The 22,034-nt window shown below is 37.0% G+C and overlaps 1 protein-coding gene across 9 annotated transcripts in view; it reads left to right on the top strand.

The window, feature by feature from the left end:
* The window catches only part of LOC120540046 (voltage-dependent L-type calcium channel subunit alpha-1C-like), a 1,017,626-nt gene that overhangs the window by 698,408 nt on the left and 297,184 nt on the right, over nucleotides 1–22,034 (top strand). For all 9 annotated transcript variants that reach the window (XM_039770507.1, XM_039770503.1, XM_039770506.1 and 6 more), the window contains exons 10-11: nucleotides 4,200–4,290; nucleotides 18,822–18,848. In XM_039770507.1, coding sequence (XP_039626441.1) covers nucleotides 4,200–4,290; nucleotides 18,822–18,848 — 118 coding nt within the window. The remainder of the gene's footprint in view (nucleotides 1–4,199; nucleotides 4,291–18,821; nucleotides 18,849–22,034) is intronic.

The following is a 22,034-nucleotide window of genomic DNA, read 5'->3' as shown; positions in this document are numbered from 1 at the left end:
AGACATTAGCCCCCAAGCACTGCTCACAATACGGCAACTGTAAATGTTTGTGTCAAAAAAATGTGGAAACCACTAAGCCTTATGCTTGTGGCACAATAACACAAGGAACACGTCGATCGTGTGGATCAGTCAGTGAATGCCCTCGCATGCCCAAGCAACAGAAAAATATGATTAAAAAAGTATGTAAAAAAACACCCTTCTGCTGCCCCAATCGTGACATCAGGCTGTGTGTTGTGGATGATTTCAAAACATACGACATAAAGGACTTGTACTAAAGCTCCATCAGCAGAGCAGTGGACACGAGGCCATACCTTTCCTACCATATGTATGTTAATGTTCTAGTAATTACATGTTTCTGTTACACATAGTAACATTTTTTCTTGTTGAGAAAAATTCAACGTTGTTGGCTTGTTTTTCATGGGGTAAGCATATGTGAGCGCTGAAGTCGGAAAACAACGGAAGAACTTAAACCAAATTAAAAAAATAATTTCTTTATTCTTAATTCTTGGTGAGTAGAGAGAATGTGACACTACCTCTTCCCAACTCAGTCAACTGATTTGGGTTTTAGCAGAATACCTAAAGTAAAAACGTTCTCTCTTTTATATCCTAGAAAAGAAAAAAAAAACCCTAGCAGTTCATTCTGAGGTTATGCATAGCTTAAGGTTAAATCTTAATTTATGACATACTGGAATGTCCTAAAACATGAAACAAACAGCCATTTGCATTCCTAAGGAATACACCTTTCTAATTATACACACTTAGAATCAATTTAAACATTCTTATAGTCCATAAAGATCTTACATTCTTCACAGGGTCTCAGTATCAGAGGTCAGCATTTCTTATAAATGATAAAAGTTAGTCCCTTAATGCTGTGCACACAGCCCAACTCCTTTTCTGCATAAATCAGGAACAAATCATATAGCTCTCTGCAGCATGATCAACTCAAAACACAGTCCTTGATATCTGTGAGTTAAATAATAATGTTTTCTCATCCTCACATAACACTAAAAACTAAACCACTCCACGCAACTGTTTGCAGTTTTACATTGGGAACCCCTCTTGCCCCTAATAATACCCTCCCCTGACACTTAACTCCACCCCCTTTCTATCGAATGTCACTGTCACAAGCATACAAGGAAAAAAATCCCAGCCCAAGAAGGAGTAAACACCATTGTGAAATATATTTTTTATCTCTTTCTAATCACTCTTTTGTCCGCCCCCATAAGAAAAGCAGAAACTAATGCGATTACAAACTAGAAATAACATCAAGAGCTGGCAAGCGTAGTGGAAGAGTGAGTGCGATTCAGTGGGCGTTGATCATATTGTGAACAAATTTCATGAGCTTGCGACACAGCAACAGGCACATGCCACCCAAAAGTGGCTGAGAAACGCTGGTTTAGCTGTCCAGGGCTGCCAGCATGAAGGTGGTATTAAAATATATGTATATACTTAGCTCATTCCAGACTTGAAATACAAGAAAAAAGCAGCACCAATAAATAAATAAATACTCACTAAACTTCTGTGGGGCAACTGCAACAGAAGGCAGGAGGTGGAATGTGAATTGAAACCTAACAAACCCAATTTATCAATTGTGCAAAATGTAAAGTTTCTCTGTGTCTAGTGGTAAAAAGAAATTGTTTCAAGGACTGGCATGAAAAGTAATTGGAAGTAAAATTTTGGATGAGTACATAGCTATACATACATAGTCACAAATTGTTTAGTTATTACTTCAGAGTGATATACAGTACTGTGTGTGTGTTTTCTTTTTCCTAAAAAAAAAAATATATAACTGGAACTGCAATACCTTTTTTGAGAGATTGTTTAGGTGCACGAGACTAAATGTTTCCAAGAAGGAACAGTGTGTTTCCTAACATAGGACTACCTTGTGCCAAATAGTACAACTTTTCAGTTCTATGGGATAGGATATCCAAATTTGGTACAATAATAGCTGACAGATTGAAAAATAAAATAAAATTGATTCCAGGATTGTTTAATTATAAAATATCTTGGTTATGTATTGTAAAATCCACTTTGTTTTTAAATAAATCCCTAAAGCACCAATTTTTTGTATTTAATTTAGACAATATTGGTTTGAACATATATTTGTAATTATACAAATACTTTATTTAAAGTGTTGTATCACTACTTTTCTGCCATTTGAAACTGCTTTCTTACATTAGCAGAATAACATCCATTTATTTTTGGGTATGTAATTTATGTGCAATAATGGCAAAAACCCTGTGTGCATTCACAGTAACTCTTTAAAGCTGCTACTTTAACTTTGTTTTAATTAACAACCCTTTACCTTGGCTTGTATTAATCATGACCAACTTTGAAACTAGGCAGTTGTAATTGTACTAGTAAATGGACGCAAAAAATCCTTAACATGTTGAATTCCTCAACACAAGGTCTTGAAGTTCGGCATTTTTCCTTGTACATTACTATAAACATCTTTGAGCTGTTTTTTAGTTCAAGGTTTATTGACCAAAAAGATTGCTGGGGAATAATGACATAATAATTTTAAAGAGATATATTATTAATTCTTGTCTTTTTTAATAAGTAGTGTAGCTTTTAATGTATTACCACTTTGCAATGAATTTCAAACGATTTTAAACAATAGTGTAACTAAGAATGTAGTAACGTTAAATATGCTACAGAATCCTGTCATTGATTTAAAAGGTAATAAAGGACATAATGGGCGGCACGGTGGTGCAGTGGTAGCGCTGCTGCCTTGCAGTTAGGGGACCCAGGTTCGTTTCCCGGGTCCTCCATAGGTGGAGTTTGCATGTTCTCCCCGTGTTTGCGTGGGTTTCCTCCCACAATCCAAAGACATGCAGGTTAGGTGGATTGGCGATTCTGAATTGGCCCTGGTGTGTGGGTGTGTTTGTGTGTGTCCTGCGGTGGGTTGGCACCCTGCCCAGGATTGGTTCCTGCCTTGTTCCCTGGGATTGGCTCCGGCAGACCCCCGTGACCCTATTCGGATTCAGCGGGTTAGAAAATGGATGGATGGATAAATGACATAATTTCAATATTTATTTTCAATGGGTAGTTTAGGTTATAATGTTTTTTCCTTTTTTTAATGTACATATAAGATTAATTTTATATGAATATTCAGCAACATTAGTTATACTAAAAATAAAATCCCTTGAATCTTTCACCGAGGTTTCGTTTCTCATTGAGTGAGTATTTCATTACCTCTCAAACAAGCTTCACCTTTAGCCTGGTACAGACCAGACTAAGACATGGAATTTGCCAAGCACAGCTTGTCCTAATCCTCTTCGGTAGAACTGAAACTGGCTTAGGTAAAGCTTGGCATCTTGGTTTAACAAGGCTTACTTGCTAAGCATGATGTTTTAAATACCCTTTAAGTTAAATGAGCTCTGGCAGCAAAATTTATGCCTATATAATATATAGTAGTGGCTATACATTGCACATTGAGTATTACTGTTGTAACGCTCATGTTCACCTTTTAGGTTTCAAAAAGCTATCATATATGAATACACATTCAACTCACAATGGTTAATTAAGTAGATTACAGTGTGTACCTCCAATTCTCTCTGTAAAATAGGCAGACCATATTGTTTCCTCTTCCCCACCATTTGTGTGACCATTTATGCTTTTTTTTTCTTTGTAGTTTCAGAGCACAGTACAACAAAAGTCAGCAACATAACTTTCTTTTTTGAAATTTTGAAAAGCCTGTTGCCATATTGCTTTTTTTTGAAAGGCGAAGCTTTATTGCAAAATGTCAATTGGGTTAGACTGTCTGCCAGGCCATGTACATGTGTAGTCTTGGCACCCATGTTGAGGCATTTCATTTAGATAAAACATGCTCATACAGTTTGAGCTTATATTACTGGTCACTCTATTGTGTAGTGTGAATAGCCGCTGGACCATTTTTCTTAAAATCACACAGTTATGCCCAGCCTAAGTCTATCTGGCTATTCTATGTTTACTGGAAATCCAAGCTATGACACAACCTACACATTTCCTCAGCTACTGTAATACTTTGCATAAAGGACATTACAGTTAAATGTGAATAAAATGCCATTTACCAAATTTAAAAAAGATTGGTAAGTAAGGAACAGACATTTATTAGTTTTGTTTAGGTATATTTAAGGGCACAAAATAACGAGACAAATTTTAAAAAAATTTACACTATCAATGCTTATTTAAAGTCCCCTTTTCATTTTCTTATACAGTAAACATGCCAACAAGTGAGACTGAGTCTGTAAACACAGATAATGTGGCAGGTGGTGACATGGAAGGAGAACACTGTTGCACTAGACTTGCGTGAGTATTCTTTTTTCTCTTTAAATGATATACCTGCATTAGTATTTTATATAATGATATTGAAAATGCAACAGCATTCATTTTCTGCGGTATATTTAAATCAGTCTATTTCAAAATTATGGTGTTCTTAGATTCATAAAAGATTTTGTGGCTTTGAAATTGTCAGTTGATACCACAGGAAATGTATTGCTGTTTTTAAGGAGCAGTACGGTGGAGTGTTATCTTGTATCAAATAAGCTATTCATTAGACAAAAACGCTTCAAGGAGCATCTCATTTGCAAACTTTCTAAAACTTCTTGATTTTTATTTAATACAACCATGTTTATTTATTAAATGACTTAAGTAAAAAATTTATTATTTGTTCACTTTGGTCTGAGTGAGATACTATTAGATTTTGGTTGAAGACCTGAAAACACTGAATGTGAACATTTGTAGTAATAAATGAAATCAGAAAGGGGCAAATACTTTTTCATGGCATTGTATTTTTGTATTAACCTAACATGTTTTTATTTCCAGAGTATTTGTATTTTGTAACAAAAATGTAAAGAAGTTTAATGAGTTTGCACACAGTTTGTGTGAGGAACTTGCAGATTTGGCTCCGACTGCCGATCCTAATATGATGTGGAAGACCTTCCGTGACAAGACTCTGAAGGTTGCTGAGGGTTGTGTTGGTGTTACCGGTGTTCCCAGAAGGAGGTGTTTCATCTCGCAGGGCACCCTGGATATCATCGAGAGGATTCACAGCGCACGGTTCAATGGCAACACTGGTCTGTACCGGGAACTGAGAAGGACGGCTGCGAGAACTCTAAGGGCAGATAAGGAGGCGTTTGTTAGCGGAATCTGTGAGCAAGGTACACTTTATCTGTGGTCTAGCGACCCAAGTCCTGCTTACAGAGGAATCGAAGCATTATGCACATCCGAATCTGTTCCTCGGAGAGTCGCAGTCAGTGCGGCAGATGGAACGGTCCTTACAGATGACACTGCAGTTGTGACCCGCTGGGCTGGCTACTTTGAGCAGTTGTTCAAAGCTGATCCTCTGTCTAGGACGTTGGATATCTCTGGGTCCACGGTTCTTGAGGCTGATCCTCCAATTAGCTGTGAACCACTGTAAGTAAGTGTAATGTCAGTAAGATTGCACAGGTTGTGAACCAGCTGAGGGGGGAAGGCTGCAGGGATCTGTGGTATCCGGGGTGAACTTCTCCAGGCTGGTGGTAAGGCTGTCCTCCTGGCATTGCAAGCAATCTTTGCTTCCATTTGGGAGACTAGCATCATCCCAACTGACTGGAAAACGGGACTTGTCATCCCTATCTGGAAAGGAAAGGGTGATCACCTGGATTGTAGCAACTACAGTGGGATAACACTGCTCTCGGTGCCGGGTAAGGTCCTTGCTAGGGTCGTCCTCAATAGGATCTGTGATCATTTGCTAACCTACCAGCGACCAGAACAGTCTGGTTTTACGCCTAAGAAGTCTACCATCGACCGCATCCTGGCACTGAGGGTTCTCATGGAGTGCAAATGCAAATATCGACAGAGTTTCTTTGCAGTCGTTGTCGATTTTCGCAAAGTGTTTGACTCAGTTGATCGAGCTACCCTGTGGGACATCCTGAGGGTTTGCAGGATCCCCTCGAGGTTGCTGGATATTATGGCCGGCCTGTACACTGGTACTGTGAGTTCAGTGCAGAGCGCAAGCAGAACCTCTGCATTTTTCCCAGTTGATTCTGGGGTTCGTCATGGGTGTGTTCCGCTCCTACTCTGTTCAATGCCTGTATGGACTGGGTGTTGGGCAAAATCGTAGGGTCCAGAAGCTGTGGGGCATCTGTTGGTGAAGAAAGATTTGCTGATGATGCTGTGATCTTCGCGGAGTCAATGGTGGCTCTGATCGTGGCGCTCGAGAGACTGAGGGATGAGTCTGAGTGTCTGGGCTTGCGAGTGGTCTGGATAAAAAACAAGATCCAGGCCTTTAATGACCTCTTGGGCACAGCCATTAGCAGTGTGTCTGTTTGTGGAGAGAGTGCCGACCTTGTCAAGAGGTTTACTTACTTTAGCAGTGACATTTAAGTCTCTAGTGACTCTTCCTGTGAAGTCTGTAGACATATTGGGAGAGCATGGGGGCTCATGAGGTCACTGGAAAGGGGTGTGTGGCACTCCCGATATCTATGCAAAAGGACAATGGTCCAAGTCTTTAGAGTCCTGGTGCTTCCTGTCTTGTTATATGGTTGTGAGACACAGACGCTATTCAATGACCTCAAACGAAAACTGGACTCCTTTGGTACCGTGTTCTCCAGAAAATCCTTGGATACCATTGGTTTGACTTTGTGTCGAATGAGCGGTTGCTCATGGACTCCCGAATGAGGCACATTACCTGCATTGTGAGGGAGTGTCAGTTACGGCACTACGGCCACATGTCGCATTTCCCAGAGGGTGATCCGGCTCGTAAGATCCTTATTGCTGGGGACCCGAGTGGCTGGACCAGACCAAGGAGTCGCCCATGCATGTAACACCTGGCCACGGCAGATAGAGGGTCATTTCTGGAGGGTGGGACTGGACTGCATGTCTGTCTGGGGGGTTTCCAACCGGGATCCCGAGTTGTTTTGTCGTGTAGTGGGTGCGGCAACACACTGTACCAGTGCATGCTCCCCAACTTGACTGACTTGACTTGGCATTGTATTTTTGTATTATCCTAATATGTTTTTATTTCCAGAGTATTTGTATTTTGCAACAAAAATTTAAAGAAGAGTTTTATATAAATTATTCTTAGTATTGCCCATACGTTTAAGAAATGTTTTCATCATTAAAGTTAATCTTATCTGTCGCCTGTATTTTAGTGCCATTTATTAGAACCCTGCACCAGAAGGAGATTAGCAGGGAAGCATAAATCCAAGACACAAATGCTGAGTGAAACTGAATTTAAAGTGACATCCAAACAACACAATATTCTTTTCATTCACCAAAAAGTATATTTTTACATGCTATAGTTATGGACAGACTTGGCAGTCTTGGCAAGTGTAGTGGTAGGCATGACGATTGCTCAGGTTGACTTATTTAAAAGTATACATCTATGAAATTGCAATATTGATTTTCTTCCCTAACTTGTAAATGGAAAGGATGCACTCTAGAGAAGGAAAATTGATAATGACAGGAGACAATCCTCTTTCCAAGTTCTTGATTCTGCAATAGGTGCTAAAGAAGCCTAAAGTATATACTGAGGGGTAACATTTTTTTTAGTTAACCTGCCTTCTCATTGGTTAACTATTAAATCAGTGAACAGCATTGCATGTAAAGACATTGCCATTTACATAGGGTAAATGGGTATCAGAATAAAAATCCCTATTATGTAATATTAAATTTGTTAAACTGGCTTTGTTTACATAGGAGTGAGTGCTAAATTTGCACATTTTTTTACCCAGCAGTAATTCTGTAGTTGAAAACAGCTGTTTCAAATGCCAGCGAAAGCTTATAGAACTTGTGCTGAGTAAAATTAAATATAGTGATGGTTTTGAGGATAAGGCCAAAAATACCATTACAAAATTATAAATAACATGTACGTGAAAATGGTGAAAATACGCATCAACCAATGATGATAAATTATTTTAATTACTGAAATTTCCTCAACAAGACCTTGGATATATAAGGATAATGAAGTATTTCAGCAAATGAAATCCTTCTATATAAAAGCGGTCGGGATTGTCCTTCCGTCCCGTGAGTGCTACGCAGGCGCGAAGTTTCACAAACGCCCCGTCCATTTTGCAATGCACGATGGGATTTGTAGTTTTGTTTTTCCAGGTAAAAGATGATTTTCTACTCCAGACTGTGTGATATCTTCTTCTTCTTTCTTACTATATAAAAGCGGTCGGGATTATCCTTCCGTCCCGTGAGTGAAGAGCGTAGCAGTATTCCGCTTATCACAGACTTACTACTTGCAGCTTGCGGGCAGCGACATGATGTGAGCAGAGTTCTGGTGCTCCCATCGTTCCCTTGCTTTTGTGTGCGATGCGCTGGAAAAATAGACAAAATTATGTCTCTGGAAATAATTAATGTTGATGGAGTACAAATGCCTCACCACCTAGTAAATATCAGGGGGGTTCAAAAAGGCGACCTCAATATAGAAAAAAAGTTTAAATTTCATCACAAAAATAACAGAAACTACGAGTATTAAAGTAATACCGCTCAAATGCAATATAACCAAATTAATGAGTTTGTATAAAAAATCAAATTGATCTACATATTGAATTGCCTTAAGAAGTGGTCAACTTAAAAGTCGGTCGCCTTAAAAGGCGGGTCAGCCTAGTAGATAAATAATTGGCAAAACACCTATTCATGGCACTAGTTTTTTCCTCAATAATGTTTCAGCAATTAGTATTTATTAGCTATTTGGAACTTTTATTGAAAGTAATATAAATTGAAGACATGAGTCTATTATACACACAACAAAAATTTCTTTCACACCATAGCTTTACATTATATAAACCATTCGTCAAGACACTTTCAGTTAATAAGACAATTTTTTGCAATATGTTCATAGTTAATATTGTAATGGAACCGGGCTGTCAGTGAACCCCAATCACAAACACATTAGTACAGTCCCGGGTTCAAATAATGGAAGGCTTATTACAAAATACTTCCAAAAACTAGCTCAAGCACAAATACCACAATACTCTCGTCTCACCTCCGCACTCCGCACTCATTCTCCACTCAGCTAGCTCCCCTCTTATTAGCAACATTTACAGAAGCTAGAGACAATCAAATTCTGCCTCAAACTTTTGCCAAGCATTAATCACCGTCTTTCCTAAACAAAATAAGGACTTATTACAATGTGCATCATACAGACCAATTTCACTTCTGAATAATGATGTTAAGATACTCTCCAAAGTCTTAGCTAGAAGGATGGAGAAAGTGCTGCCTTCAGTAATATCACAAGATCAAACTGGATTTATTAAAGGCCGACACTTAGCTTCCAATCTTCGACGCCTGTTTAATGTAATATATTCAACAGCAAAGTCAAACACCCCAGAAATATTATTATTGTTGGATGCAGAAAAAGCATTCGACATGATTGAATGGAACTACCTTTTTACTACATTAGAGAAATTTGGGTTTGGCCTTAATATTTGTGCATGGATCAAACTACTGTATACCAATCCGGAAGCTTCAGTTTGTATTAACAACATTTGTTCAGACTACTAGAACGTGGTACCAGACAAGGATGCCCCTTGTCACCATTGCTATTTGCAAGTTCACTGTCGATATGCTTATCATATAAAGGGCATTATCAGAGAAGGACTTGAACAGAAACTTTCTGTATAAGCAGATGATATGGTGCTGTATATATCAGACCCACAAAATACTGTGCCTGCAGTCTTAACAACACTCACAGAATTTCAAAAGATCTCTGGTCTCAAAATTAATTTGAATAAAAGTGTGCTCTTTCCAGTGAATTCTCAAGTATACAATATCAGATTGGACACCTTCCCTTTCATCATTGCAGATCAGTTTAAATACCTAGGGGTAAATATCATAAGTAAATATAAAGCTCTTTATCAACAAAATTTCACCGTCTGTATGGAAAAAATTAAGCAAGACTTTCATAGATGGTCAACCCTTCATCTCACTCTAGCTGGAAGAAATAACGTTGTTAAGATGAATATCCTTTCTAAGCTTCTCTTTTTATTTCAAAACATTCCGATATACATCAATAAAGCATTTTTTAAGCAATTAGATTCAACCATAACCTCATTTATTTGGAACTCAGAACTTCCACGTATCCAGAGAGCGACCCTACAAAGACCTAAGGCAGAAGGTAGCATGGCTCTACCCAACTTTCAGTTTTATTACTGGCAGCAAACATACAAGATATAAAATCCTGGACACAAATAGATGAACATACACAGGCTTGGTCAGCAAAAGAAATAAAATCCTGCAGAACTTCTTTATATTCCCTGCTTTGTGCCCCAATAAATGCAAGTTATCACCAATATACTAATAACCCAATTGTGCTTCACTCACTAAGTTTATGGAACCAATGTAGAAAGAATTTTAAGATGGAAAATCTTTTATCTGTGGCAACTCTGTATGAGAACCACCTCTTTCAACCCTTGCAAACATATGCAGTTTTTAATATCTGGAAAACATTTGGAATTAAATTGCTTAGAGATCTTAATATAGACAACATCTTTGCATCCTTTGAACAATTACATTCCAAATTTGACTTTCCAGCAACACATTTCTTTCACTATCTTCAAATTAGAAAATTTGTCAAACAGAACCTGCCCTATTTCCCTCATCTCGCACCTTCCTCTATGCTGGAAAAAGTACTGCTCAATTTGGAGGACTCAGACAGCATTTCTGCAATATATAAAATTATTTTACAGTCCCTCCCTTTCAAAGATCCAAGAGGACAATGGGAAAAAGATCTCTTGGGTTGTTTTGTTTTCAACCCTATTTTTTGTAAAAAAAAATAAAGATCTATCTGTATGGAATGATTACAATAAAATCAAAAAAAGTAAAAAGTTACTGCTTTTTTTTTATTATTCTTTTTTTTCTGTCAGTGACGTTCATGTGGTACAACAAACTTGCCTCTCCCTCTCTGAGTTGATGGTATTTATCTCCATTCTTTTCACAAGAGCAGTGATGACCACAGTTGCTGAGTTGTGGTTGATGCCTGCTCAGAACTATTTGGTGCACTGGCAATCAAAGATACAATGTCCTGTGACTGCTATTAGACATTTAGCTCTTTGACAACAAAGACACCCATGCAGAACGTGTGAAAAATGACAGATTTGCTGCAATTTTGGACATCTGGCAGTGTTTTTTTGAGAACTATGTTTTGAGTTACAACGCAGAGCAAAGACTTTCCAAGTCTGTGGTCCTAAAGCTTATGGAACCATTTCTGGACAAAAGCAGAACCGTAACAACAGACAGCTTCTTCACAGCACTTTCACTGGCTAATAGACTGCTGCACCGCAATACAACGAATGGGGTGGGGTGACAAACTCTGAGCTGCCCACTTCTTATTTTGCAAATGCAAAAATCGTTACATAGGTCTGAAATACTTACCCTGATGTGCACACCCCTCTGAGCTCTGCACTCCTTGCCCCTAAGCTCAGACTCTGCCCCATCTTGTGACCCGCAGCAAGGAATGTGACAGTTTTTTCAGGCTTGAGAATTGTCCTCATAATTTTCAGAAGCACAAGTGTTATTTTCAGAAGCGCAAGCGTAATTCACACGTGTTAAATTTAAATTTGTCGTAAATTATTACAAGTTATTTTTGACTGCGATCTTACTCCATAATTTTTTTTCAAAAAATCTATTGAAAAGGTTGAAGTATTGAGTTTAATGCACACACTCAAATTTTCATAGTTCAGGAATCTTTGTTTTAAACTTTTTAGTGAAATTAGGCTATGTACAGTACCTCTGGCCAGTCCTGTCTAGGCAAACCTTATTTCCTTGAACATTCTATGAAATCTCTGTTTCACTCATAACCCTGGGTTACGATAAGTTTGTTTTTTGTAGTTGCAGACTCACAGAGCCTTTGATTAATATGCACGTAGAGGCCCAGTTCTTCTTACATACTACAGTAGCTCTGACTTGGTGCTCTCTGTATAGAGCAAGCATAGCAAGATCTTGACTACTCTCTGAGCAGATGTAAGGATACATTCAATGGTTTTCTTCTGCTTTATCTCTACAAAGATAAATATCTTAATATTATATGTAAAATATCAAAGCAAATCACTCTAAACAATTCTTTTAAAGTCAATCCTCATAGCAGCAAGCAAACAGAACTCTCTGTCTGTCAGTAGCTGTGAAAGTTACAATATGTAAATAACTCGATTGCTGCAGTGGGCTGGCGCCCTGCCCAGGGTTTGTTTCCTGCCTTGCGCCCTGTGTTGGCTGGGATTGGCTCCAGCAGACCCCCGTGACCCTGTAGTTAGGATATAGTGGGTTGGATAATGGATGGATGGAAATAACTTGATTGTGATGCAATGTTGGTGCCAGGATACTTTGGGAGAGTGGCACTGGATTTGCCCCAGGGGAGCTTATGCTTGATTGCCATACAAATAAAACCCTCGTTATTTTTGATTAACAACAAATATTTCTTAGAGTGCATAAGCAGCAGATAACATTAAGCAGAACTTTATCCTGCACAACTCAATCCTTCAGGATGAAACTGAAACAAGCCAATCACAGATTGTATCAGTTAAACACATTAGGTGGCTTTTCATTTCTGATTTCAATATTTTTATATTGTATCTACTGCATTTAACCAATATTCAAATGTACACTCTTAATATAAATAAGTATCATTTTGTTATATCTAGAGATGTGAATATAAAAGGCTTAAAAATCAGCAGATTTGAGGTTGAAAACCTTTCGGTGAAATAAAAAAAAAAAACGCTTAGCACCTAATCCCCATTTCCTCCTACCCAGTACTCTCAATCATAATGCACTTTACAGAGAAAGCTAGATTTCAACATAGCCTCCTTGTCAAGTTGCAGGTCAGATCAGTAAATCAAATTAGCAAAACTGAATCAAATTATCAGACAATTATAACAAAGCAATCTCTGGCAGACACAGATAAAATGGATTCCGGAACCCATCCTCATTGGCCTTCATTTTGCTTACTCTAATAACACACACATTAGAACTTATAGCCTAAATACAGGAAGTGTTCCAGCATTGGCACTTGCATCTTTTAAAACTCAGGCATGAGTGAGGTTATAGTTAAGCAGCGAGCAAATAAAGTATGGAACAAACTTTAGTGATACTGAGATACTGATGTATGTATGCTCTTACAGTTTCCTCTGTCTTTGCTCCTACTGGATCAGGGTTATGGTTGAAGCCTTCCAACTGTAAGCATCCAGAAGCCCATGACGGCTTTTTGTGTTGTTTTACCAATTTAGTTTTCTTTTATATGGTGTAATTTGATTCTGCATTTTCATATTCTAATAACTTAATGTGACTACTGCTTTAAATGTGTTTTAGTCAAGTATTCCCTTCATTTTGGAGTATGTCATATTCCTCAGCAAATATTCAGCTCTCCCTTTACATAGGTCAGTCAGTTCTTGGCATTTGCTGTATGGAAGGTGAGCACATGCGCATCTAACTAAGAGCAGACATACTCTGCATTGTGTAAGTAAGTCTTATCTAGTTGAATAGTTCACCCAGTCCACTGTTCAAATTTGGGCTTCAACAAGCTAATCACCATAATGGATAATATCAATTATTAAAAGGTTGGCAACAATCATTTTAATTAATTAGTTGATTACATCATTAGGCTGAGTATGTTGTGCCACGCAATTATGTCACTGCTTCATTCTGTTGTGATTACATTCGAAAACAGTCAGACGGTAAGCAAATGCCAGAAATGACAGTGTGACCTAAGAGTTTGGAAGCATTATACTCTGAACGCAGGAAAAAAAAAAAGGTTGTGAGTTGCAAAATGTGTAGGTCTGACCTTGTATGGATAGGAGACAGCAGAGATAAAGCACTAGCATATGTGACATAATTTCATGATGGGCGACTGAAAATATGTGTCATTAGCTACTAGTTAGTAAATGTTCAGATTTTCACTTGCCATATTTGGGTGTTTTTGCCATGGCCACTTTTGCACTTGCAAGCACGTGTAACATTACGTGTGTGTGTTTGCAAAAAATGGTTAAGAAGAAACACAAGTTCCTGTCCAAGCAGAAAATCTTTTTATTTTTCAGTCTCATATGCAAAGGAAATCAAAAACTCTGCAAGAGTGAGGCTGTCAGTCTCACAGCACATCAACCGTGACTGAAAGGCGTAGCACTCATTCTGAGTCAAAAGATAGGAGTAGGGTGGAATAGCAGAAGTTCCAGACTATTTGACTATCGGACTTCAGCTGTCATTTATACAATCTGGATGAAGACGTGATAATGTGCAAGTACTGCTGTAGCAAGCCTGATGTAGCCAGTAAAACATATTTTATGGCTGGATTACAGTTTCAAACTTGAAAATCCAACCACATACTCCTGACAGCAAATCACATACAAAAGAGTGTTGGCTGCAAGCAACTGTGGCAAAAATAATCTTCAGCAGTTAAAGGTTTCCAGACAAACAAAGACAAGTGATGATGCAAAAAGATATGAACTTTTAATTAAAATAAACTCAGCATATTACTTAGCAAAGAAAGAACTGAGTTTCACACAAATTAAAGCACTTGTTTTGCTGCAAAAGGAAGATAGTCTGCACGTTTCCCCAACATATGACAACCATTTTCATTTTGCTGGACTAATTTTAAAAAATACTGCAGACTTACAAAAAAAAAACAAAAAGAAACCGATAAAGTCATGATGGGGCAATAGATTCTTCTGTGGTGCAATATCACGATAGTCTATTTTGCCAGTAAAATGTCTTTCACAGAAACTGAAAAATAAAACTTAAATTACGTTTTATTTTAAAGTGTTGGTTTGATATGATTTTGAATGCCTAAGCTATTTGCGAGTTCAGTTAATTTATTGTAAACTGTTGTGTTTTTAAAGAAATTTTGTGTGTGTGTTCATTGCACAGCCAGATCCATATGTGCTACTAAATGTTTTATTTCTATTTATTGCTATTAACTTTCAATGTATTATTATATAAATGTTGTTTAAAAACCTGTATTTTGTTTGAGATACCTATAAGTAGTCTATTTTTTGAAAAATGCCTGTTTAATTGGTAAAAGGTTCCATTTAATTCACTTCATGTGTTCAACTTCAAATTATTTTTTTTAAAATCCAACTAATAGATTAATCAACAAAATAATCACCAGATTAATCAATTATCAAAGTAATTTTTAGTCGTAGTCTTAGTTCAAATTCCTCATCACTCTATTTCCTGATTCACACGTTGAGTTGAGATGGCTTAAAAAAGCAACCATAAACGTGCTGAAACAGCTCCATTTGAAAGGATGCCTTATAGCCCATTTACATCTGACTATAGCCTGGAGCGAGAGAGGGAGAGAGAGAGAGAGAGAGAGAGAGAGAGAGAGAGAGAGAGAGGGAGAGGGAGAGGGAGAGAGAGAGAGCGAGAGCGCGAGAGAGAGAGAGAGCGCGAGAGAGAGAGAGAGAGAGAGCGAGAGACCACACAGGAGGATTGCAAGAATGGGAGAAAGAGAAAGACTTTCTAATTGCAAACAGAAGAAGGCATGCTGCACATTTAAAACTCTACCAGTAACCTACATAAATATTTGGACAGAGACAACTTTTTTCTAATTTTGGTTCTGTACATTACCACAATGAATTTTAAATGAAACAACTCAGATACAGTTGAAGTGCAGACTTTCAGCTTTAATTCAGTGGGTTGAACAAAACGATTGCATAGAAATGTGAGGCAACTAAAGCATTTTTTAACACAATCCCTTCATTTTAGGGGCTCATAAGTAATTGGACAAATTAAATAACTGGAAATAAAATGTTCATTTCTAATACTTGGTTGAAAATCCTTTGCTAGCAATGACAGCTGAAGTCTTGACCTCATGGACATCACCAGATGCTGGGTTTCCTCCTTTTTAATGCTCTGCCAGGACTTTACTGCAGTGACTTTCAGTTGCTTTTTGTTTGTGGGCCTTTCTGTATGAAGTTTAGTCTTCAACAAGTGAAATGCATGCTCAATTGGTTTAAGATCAGGTGGCTGACTTGGCCATTCAAGAATTTTCCACTTCTTTGCTTTAATAAACTCCTGGGTTGCTTTGGCTGTATGTTTTGGGTCATTGTCCATCTGTATCATGAAACGCCACCCAATCAATTTGACTGCATTTAGCTGGATTTGAGCAGACAGTATGTCTCTGAACACCTCAGAATTCATTCGGCTGCTTCTGTCCTGTGTCACATCATCAATAAACACTAGTGTCCCGGTGCCACTGGCAGCCATGCACGCCCAAGCCATCACATTGCCTCCCTCCTCCGTGTTTTACAGATGATGTGGTATGCTTTGGATAATGAGCTGTTCCACGCCTTCTCCGTACTTTTTTCTTGCCATCATTCTGGTAGAGGTTGATCTTGGTTTCATCTGTCCAAAGAATGTTTTTCCAGAACTGTGCTGGCTTTTTTAGATGTTCTTTAGCAAAGTCCAATCTAGTCTTTCTATTCTTGAGGCTTATGAGTGGCTTGCACCTTGCAGTTCACCTTCTGTATTTACTTTCATGCAGTCTTCTCTTTATGGTAGGCTTGGATATCGATACGCCTACCCCTGGAGAGTGTTGTTCACTTGGTTGGCTGTTGTGAAGGGGTTTCTCTTCACCATGGAAATGATTCTGCGATCATCCACCACTGTTGTCTTCTGTGGACGACCAGGTCTTTTGCGTTGCTGAGTTCACCAGTGCTTGCTTTCTTTCTCAGGATGTACCAAACTGTAGATTTTGCCACTCGTAATATTGTAGCAATTTCTCAAATGGGTTTTTTCTGTTTTCGCAGTTTAATGATGGCTTCTTTCACCTGCATGGAGAGCTCCCTTGACCACATGTTGTCTGTTCACAGCAAAATCTTCCACATGCAAGCACCACACCTCAAATCAACTCCAGGCCTTTTATCTGCTTAATTGATATGACATCATGAGGGACTTGAACACACCTGCCCATGAAATAGCCTTTGAGTCAATTGTCCAATTACTTTTGAGCCCCTGAAATGTAGGGGTTGTGTTAAAAAAATGCTTTATTTGCCTCACATTTTTATGCAATCATTTTTTTCAGCCCACTGAATTAAAGCTGAAAGTCTGGACTTCAACTGCATCTGAGTTGTTTCATTTAAAATTCATTGTGGTAATGTACAGAACCAAAATTAGAAAAAAGGTGTCTCTGTCCAAATATTTATGGACCTAACTGTATATACTGTAAGCATTAAATTCAGGAGCCTTTTTATTATGATAGTAGACATTTTAGTGGCACAGTTCAGTCCACAAGACCATCCAGTGCCTAACAAAATATACAACAAAATTACATTAAAATTTGCCATTTTTAAGTTGCTGTAAATTGATGTTAAGTTTATATTTCTGTGTAAATATTTACATGTCTCAAATTTATATAAAACATTTACAAGATTTCTTGGATTTTAACACCCCTAGGTATATCACACAGTGAACTATTATTGGCATCAGATTCTGTGTACTCCATCTCTAAACCCTTAGTGCTACAAATCTTAGTATACCCATTTATCCCCACCAAAGAGCTCTGTCAGTGGTGATATGAATTTTCTCATAAGAAACAAAATACATTACATGTATTTTTTTAATACCAAATCGTGAGTACTGCAATATTGTTAAAAGAAGACCATATTTGTATTAACCACTATTACCAACTGCTCCTACATAAAATACTCTGCACAACTATCTTATTGTTCTTTAACCCAACCATTTCCTGAAACCCTATCTTCCATTTTAAAATGATAGTAAACCAAAGACTTTACTAGCTGCAAAGAGCTCTTGGCCATTCACTGTTTACATTGGACACTACGCACACTTGCATACACATCAAGATTTTTTGTGAATAGACACCAATCAGCTTAAAGAAATACTTTCCTCTGTAGTTGGAAGTCTACAAAAATATGGTAGAAATATGCAACCTACACAACTAGTTACCTCACTTATGATTTGAGCCAGAGATTAAGTGTAGCCCCATGCTTCTCGATGTTCTTCACTACAAAACACACTAAATATTTGATTCTGTTTAAATATTTGTAATTTTACAAGAGATATAAGGCATAGTGTTTTATTGTGTTAACAGTTATGTTTCTCTTTCATTATGTTTGCCTTGTAATTGAAAGCATGTAGTTTAAAGTGTATGTAATTATTTTTACATGTCCTCTGTTCGTATGTTTTAAACTGCAAAGTAGTTAATGCTGTGTCTTGCTGTGGAGTCATGCAGCTGATAGACCTTTCAGACTATCCTCTTGTTTATTAGTGGGGTTACAAATAAAATAAAAGATAATGTAAAATGTTACCAGCTGGCTGCACTGCAAGTTGATCTTAGCAGTGTTGAGCTACTCCGGACAACTTTTTTGTTTAGTCTGAGTAGGCTTTAGTAAACTTTTTATCCAACCAGTTTCTAAATTGAATCTCATCAATTGCATGTTACATTCCTTATTCCTGGTTACATTATAATATGTCAGAAATATATAATAGTGCAATAAACAACATGTCTTATGGAGTAGACTTTTTTGTCTTTAATAGTTTGCTTAAAGAACTAATTATTAACGCACTGGTGAAAATTATTTCAAGTTTAGCCGGTAATTATTAAATATTTTGTTTTTTGCACCTTATGTCTGATTACCAACTAGTTGAGAGAAAGAAATAAAGAATATGTGTAAATTTAAGTAAGTGAAGTTTAATGTAAAATATTTAATTGACCTTCTTATTAATATCTTGTTTTGAGTGGCTATGCTTAGTACAGTGTCCATACTTAAATATGTCATACTTTCCATAAATAGTAAGGAATGTTGAATACAGGTTAGGCCACATAGATTTACAAGTGTGTTTCAATGAGGATAATAACTAATATTTGTTTTCTTGTGTAATGTTTCATTTATTTTGTTTTTCAGAAATAGAATCTCCAAATCAAAGTTCAGGTTAGTATACTTTAGTGTTCTTTCTACTATTTAGAATTTTCCTTTTCACAGTTTTTACAATAGAAAAAATTCTTTATATTTCACTTTCAATGTTAAATGCTGTCCGAGGCAGCCATACCTATGTTTCTCATGCAGTTCACATTATCGACACATATTTATCACAAAGGTACTATCTTAAATAAGTCAATTTTCTGTTTTAAACTTAATCTTGTGCTCTTCCCATCCTATATAAGGTATTACTGAATTTAGTGCTCCGTCTACATCAATTGCTAATGTACATTATATGTTGTGTGATTGATTATGTAATTACTTTATAATAGTACTTGTTATAAAAGGTCACTCAGACATTTATCACTATGTAGTTATTTTCAAATATCTATCTGTATACTAGGTTTTACATTAAATTCTCAGGGAAAAATACTTGTGATTAGTCCACAATTTATACTGCATTATCTGTATTTTTAAAGATTTATCCCGAAGTAGGTGTGTGAATTTTGATGACATCCACATTTTTCATCTTGTATTTAAAGTAAATTCATGAAATTAAAAAAAAAGCATATTGTAAACAGCTAATATTCAGGTTTTCATTTATGAATGTTAGCCTTGTACAGTATGTTCAGATGAATTTGAAATGGGGTATTTCAAGATTAAAGTACACAGTTGAGGCAATCAAGGATCTAGCATTTCGCAGAACTGCAAAAACTAAACATTTTAATGGCATCAGTAGTTTACATTCAGCCTATGGACCATGGTGCAATTGTCACATTTAAGGCATACTATCTCCAAACCACTTTCACCTAAGCTATAGCAGCTAAAGATGCTGACCCAGAACTATCTTTGCAAGAGTTTTGGATACAGCATGATATTTATTACTACTGCGTGGAAGGCTGCGACAAAGAAATGGATGAATGGAATCTGTAAAAAGTGTGTTCAGCATTATGCAAATGCTTTCAATGCATTTGACAATGAACATGAACCTGAAATTGTAATGATAATGGAAAACATAGTAACACTGGCAAAGAAACTTTCTTTGGAGTGTGAAGTGGAATATGTTGAGGATCTGCTAGACCAAGAATCTGGAGAACTTAAGAATGAAGAACCTACCACTTTGGAAGAAAAAAGAATAGCTGAAGAAAAAATGATACAAGAAGTGAAAAAAGAAGATGAAGAGGAACCAGAAAGCAAATTAACCACTAAAGGGTTATCTGAAGGTTTTTCTCAACTAGCACACTTCTCACATATTTTAAGCAAATAGACCCAAATATTGAAAGATTTGTAAGGATTGAATGCATTGATCAAGATGTTGAAAAAGCCTTTTCATGAAAAGTACAAGCATGAAAAGAGCAAACAATTTAGACACAAAGCTCAGTGCGTTCATGGAGAAAACAAAAATGTTGAGTGGCGACATTAATGATCGCAGCCAAGCATGACCAGTCAATAAAACATTCTGTCACTATTTTCTACATGCATGTTATATTTTTATATGTTTTGCAAATATTGAATCAATTGTGGTGTGAGCAGTGTTTGATTTAATAAAATTAACAATAAAAATGTGTACAGTACTGTACACATTAATAAAAAATATCTTCACAATGTCTAAAGGAAGTTAACAAAAAGGTAGTAAAAGTAACAAAATGGTTGAATAATAACAATAATTCCTTACATTTATATAGCACTATTCTTGCCACTTAAAGGGCTTTGTGAACTCCTCGCAGGCAAGACACGGGATGTGAACCTGTGTTCTTCTGACTGAGAGGCAGCCATGCCATCTCTATGCCACATGGCAATTTGAATGTGCAAGTCCATTTTGGATCTAGTTCATCTTACGACCAGTCTGTCAAAATGAATGTGGTCATAAATCGATGACTACCTGTAATATATATTAAAATGTGTAGCACTAAGGCCAACAAAAGAGGAATAATTGTATTATTTGTCTAACAAATATTAGAAAAATTAAAAGATTTCTTCTTGTTTACAAGTTTAAGTTAGTTTGTGTCTTTTAGCCTTTCGCTAGTTTGACCTATTGTCAATCCACCACTTGAAATATCTTTGGGTTTTTTGGATTGAATCCTATCCATTCTTCAACTACTTGCGTCAACATGATTGCTTTGTATGATTTGGCTTTACAGTATGTATCTGTGTGTGAATTCAGATTTGTTTTGGGAAACCATTTGATGAATGGACATTGGAGAAAAAAGAACATAAAAATGTTTTCACCTTTACACTAGAATTACCAGAGCCTACGAAAAAACTTGTAGATCCGGCCCACCTTAAATCCATTCACACCTCTCCGCCAGCATCCTTTGTCTTGTAAATGTGCCGATAAAGACAAGCAGCAAACAGCCAGCTGTTCCATCCCCTCACCGACTTAGAACGTGCATGAAATTCTCCCAGCTCATGCCTTGATTGATTATCTGGGAGTGAAGTGGAGTTTTAGAGTAGAAATAATAGATCGTTATTTGGAACACACGCATTTCATGTGTGTTCCATTTCTACAATAATCTGTGTAAACACATTTATAAAACAGAAACGTTTTTCATATTTTAGTAGTAAATGATAAAATGTAGGCATAAACTGTATAATGTATGAAGCCTGAAGTCCAAAGATCAAATAAACACTTTCACAAAAGGTTCAAGGAAAAGACAACAGCTTCTGTGGTGTTGCGATAAGATTTGCTGAATTGTAATCACGAGTCTCCGGTTTGATCCCAACTCACTCCTATATTTGCCATTTTCAGTAGTGAGCTGCTCTTATTTTTAATATTATACAGTACACACATACATTTGGTTTGTGTCTGTAACACACAGTGTACATTTATAGGACTTGTAAAAGTTACCTTTTTTTTCACTTTTATTCTCTCTAAATCACGATCACAATAAATACTACCACCAAGCCAGGGATCTGATGCTGTTAGTTTTTATTTGAAACTGGGAATAACTGGAGTGGTGTTTTGAGACAATGGAACTGGACATTCTCTCATCTGGAGGGATAAAAGCTGACACACAGACCAAAAACCAGAGACATAGATATATATGATATTTGTAATTATTCGTTTTATGACCTGTATAGTACATTTCGGAAAACTTTGTGGCATGAATGCAACATTATTTATATTCATTCGCATAACATCTTGCGGTTTGTAATCAGTGACCCCATGTTTTTTTTCCCCCGATCTTGCCATTTACC

Source organism: Polypterus senegalus, chromosome 12 (genome assembly GCF_016835505.1).
Source record: "Polypterus senegalus isolate Bchr_013 chromosome 12, ASM1683550v1, whole genome shotgun sequence".
Taxonomy (NCBI): Eukaryota; Metazoa; Chordata; class Cladistia; order Polypteriformes; family Polypteridae; genus Polypterus; species Polypterus senegalus.
Note: the sequence above shows the minus strand (reverse complement) of the source record. Positions and strands in the feature narration are given on the sequence as shown.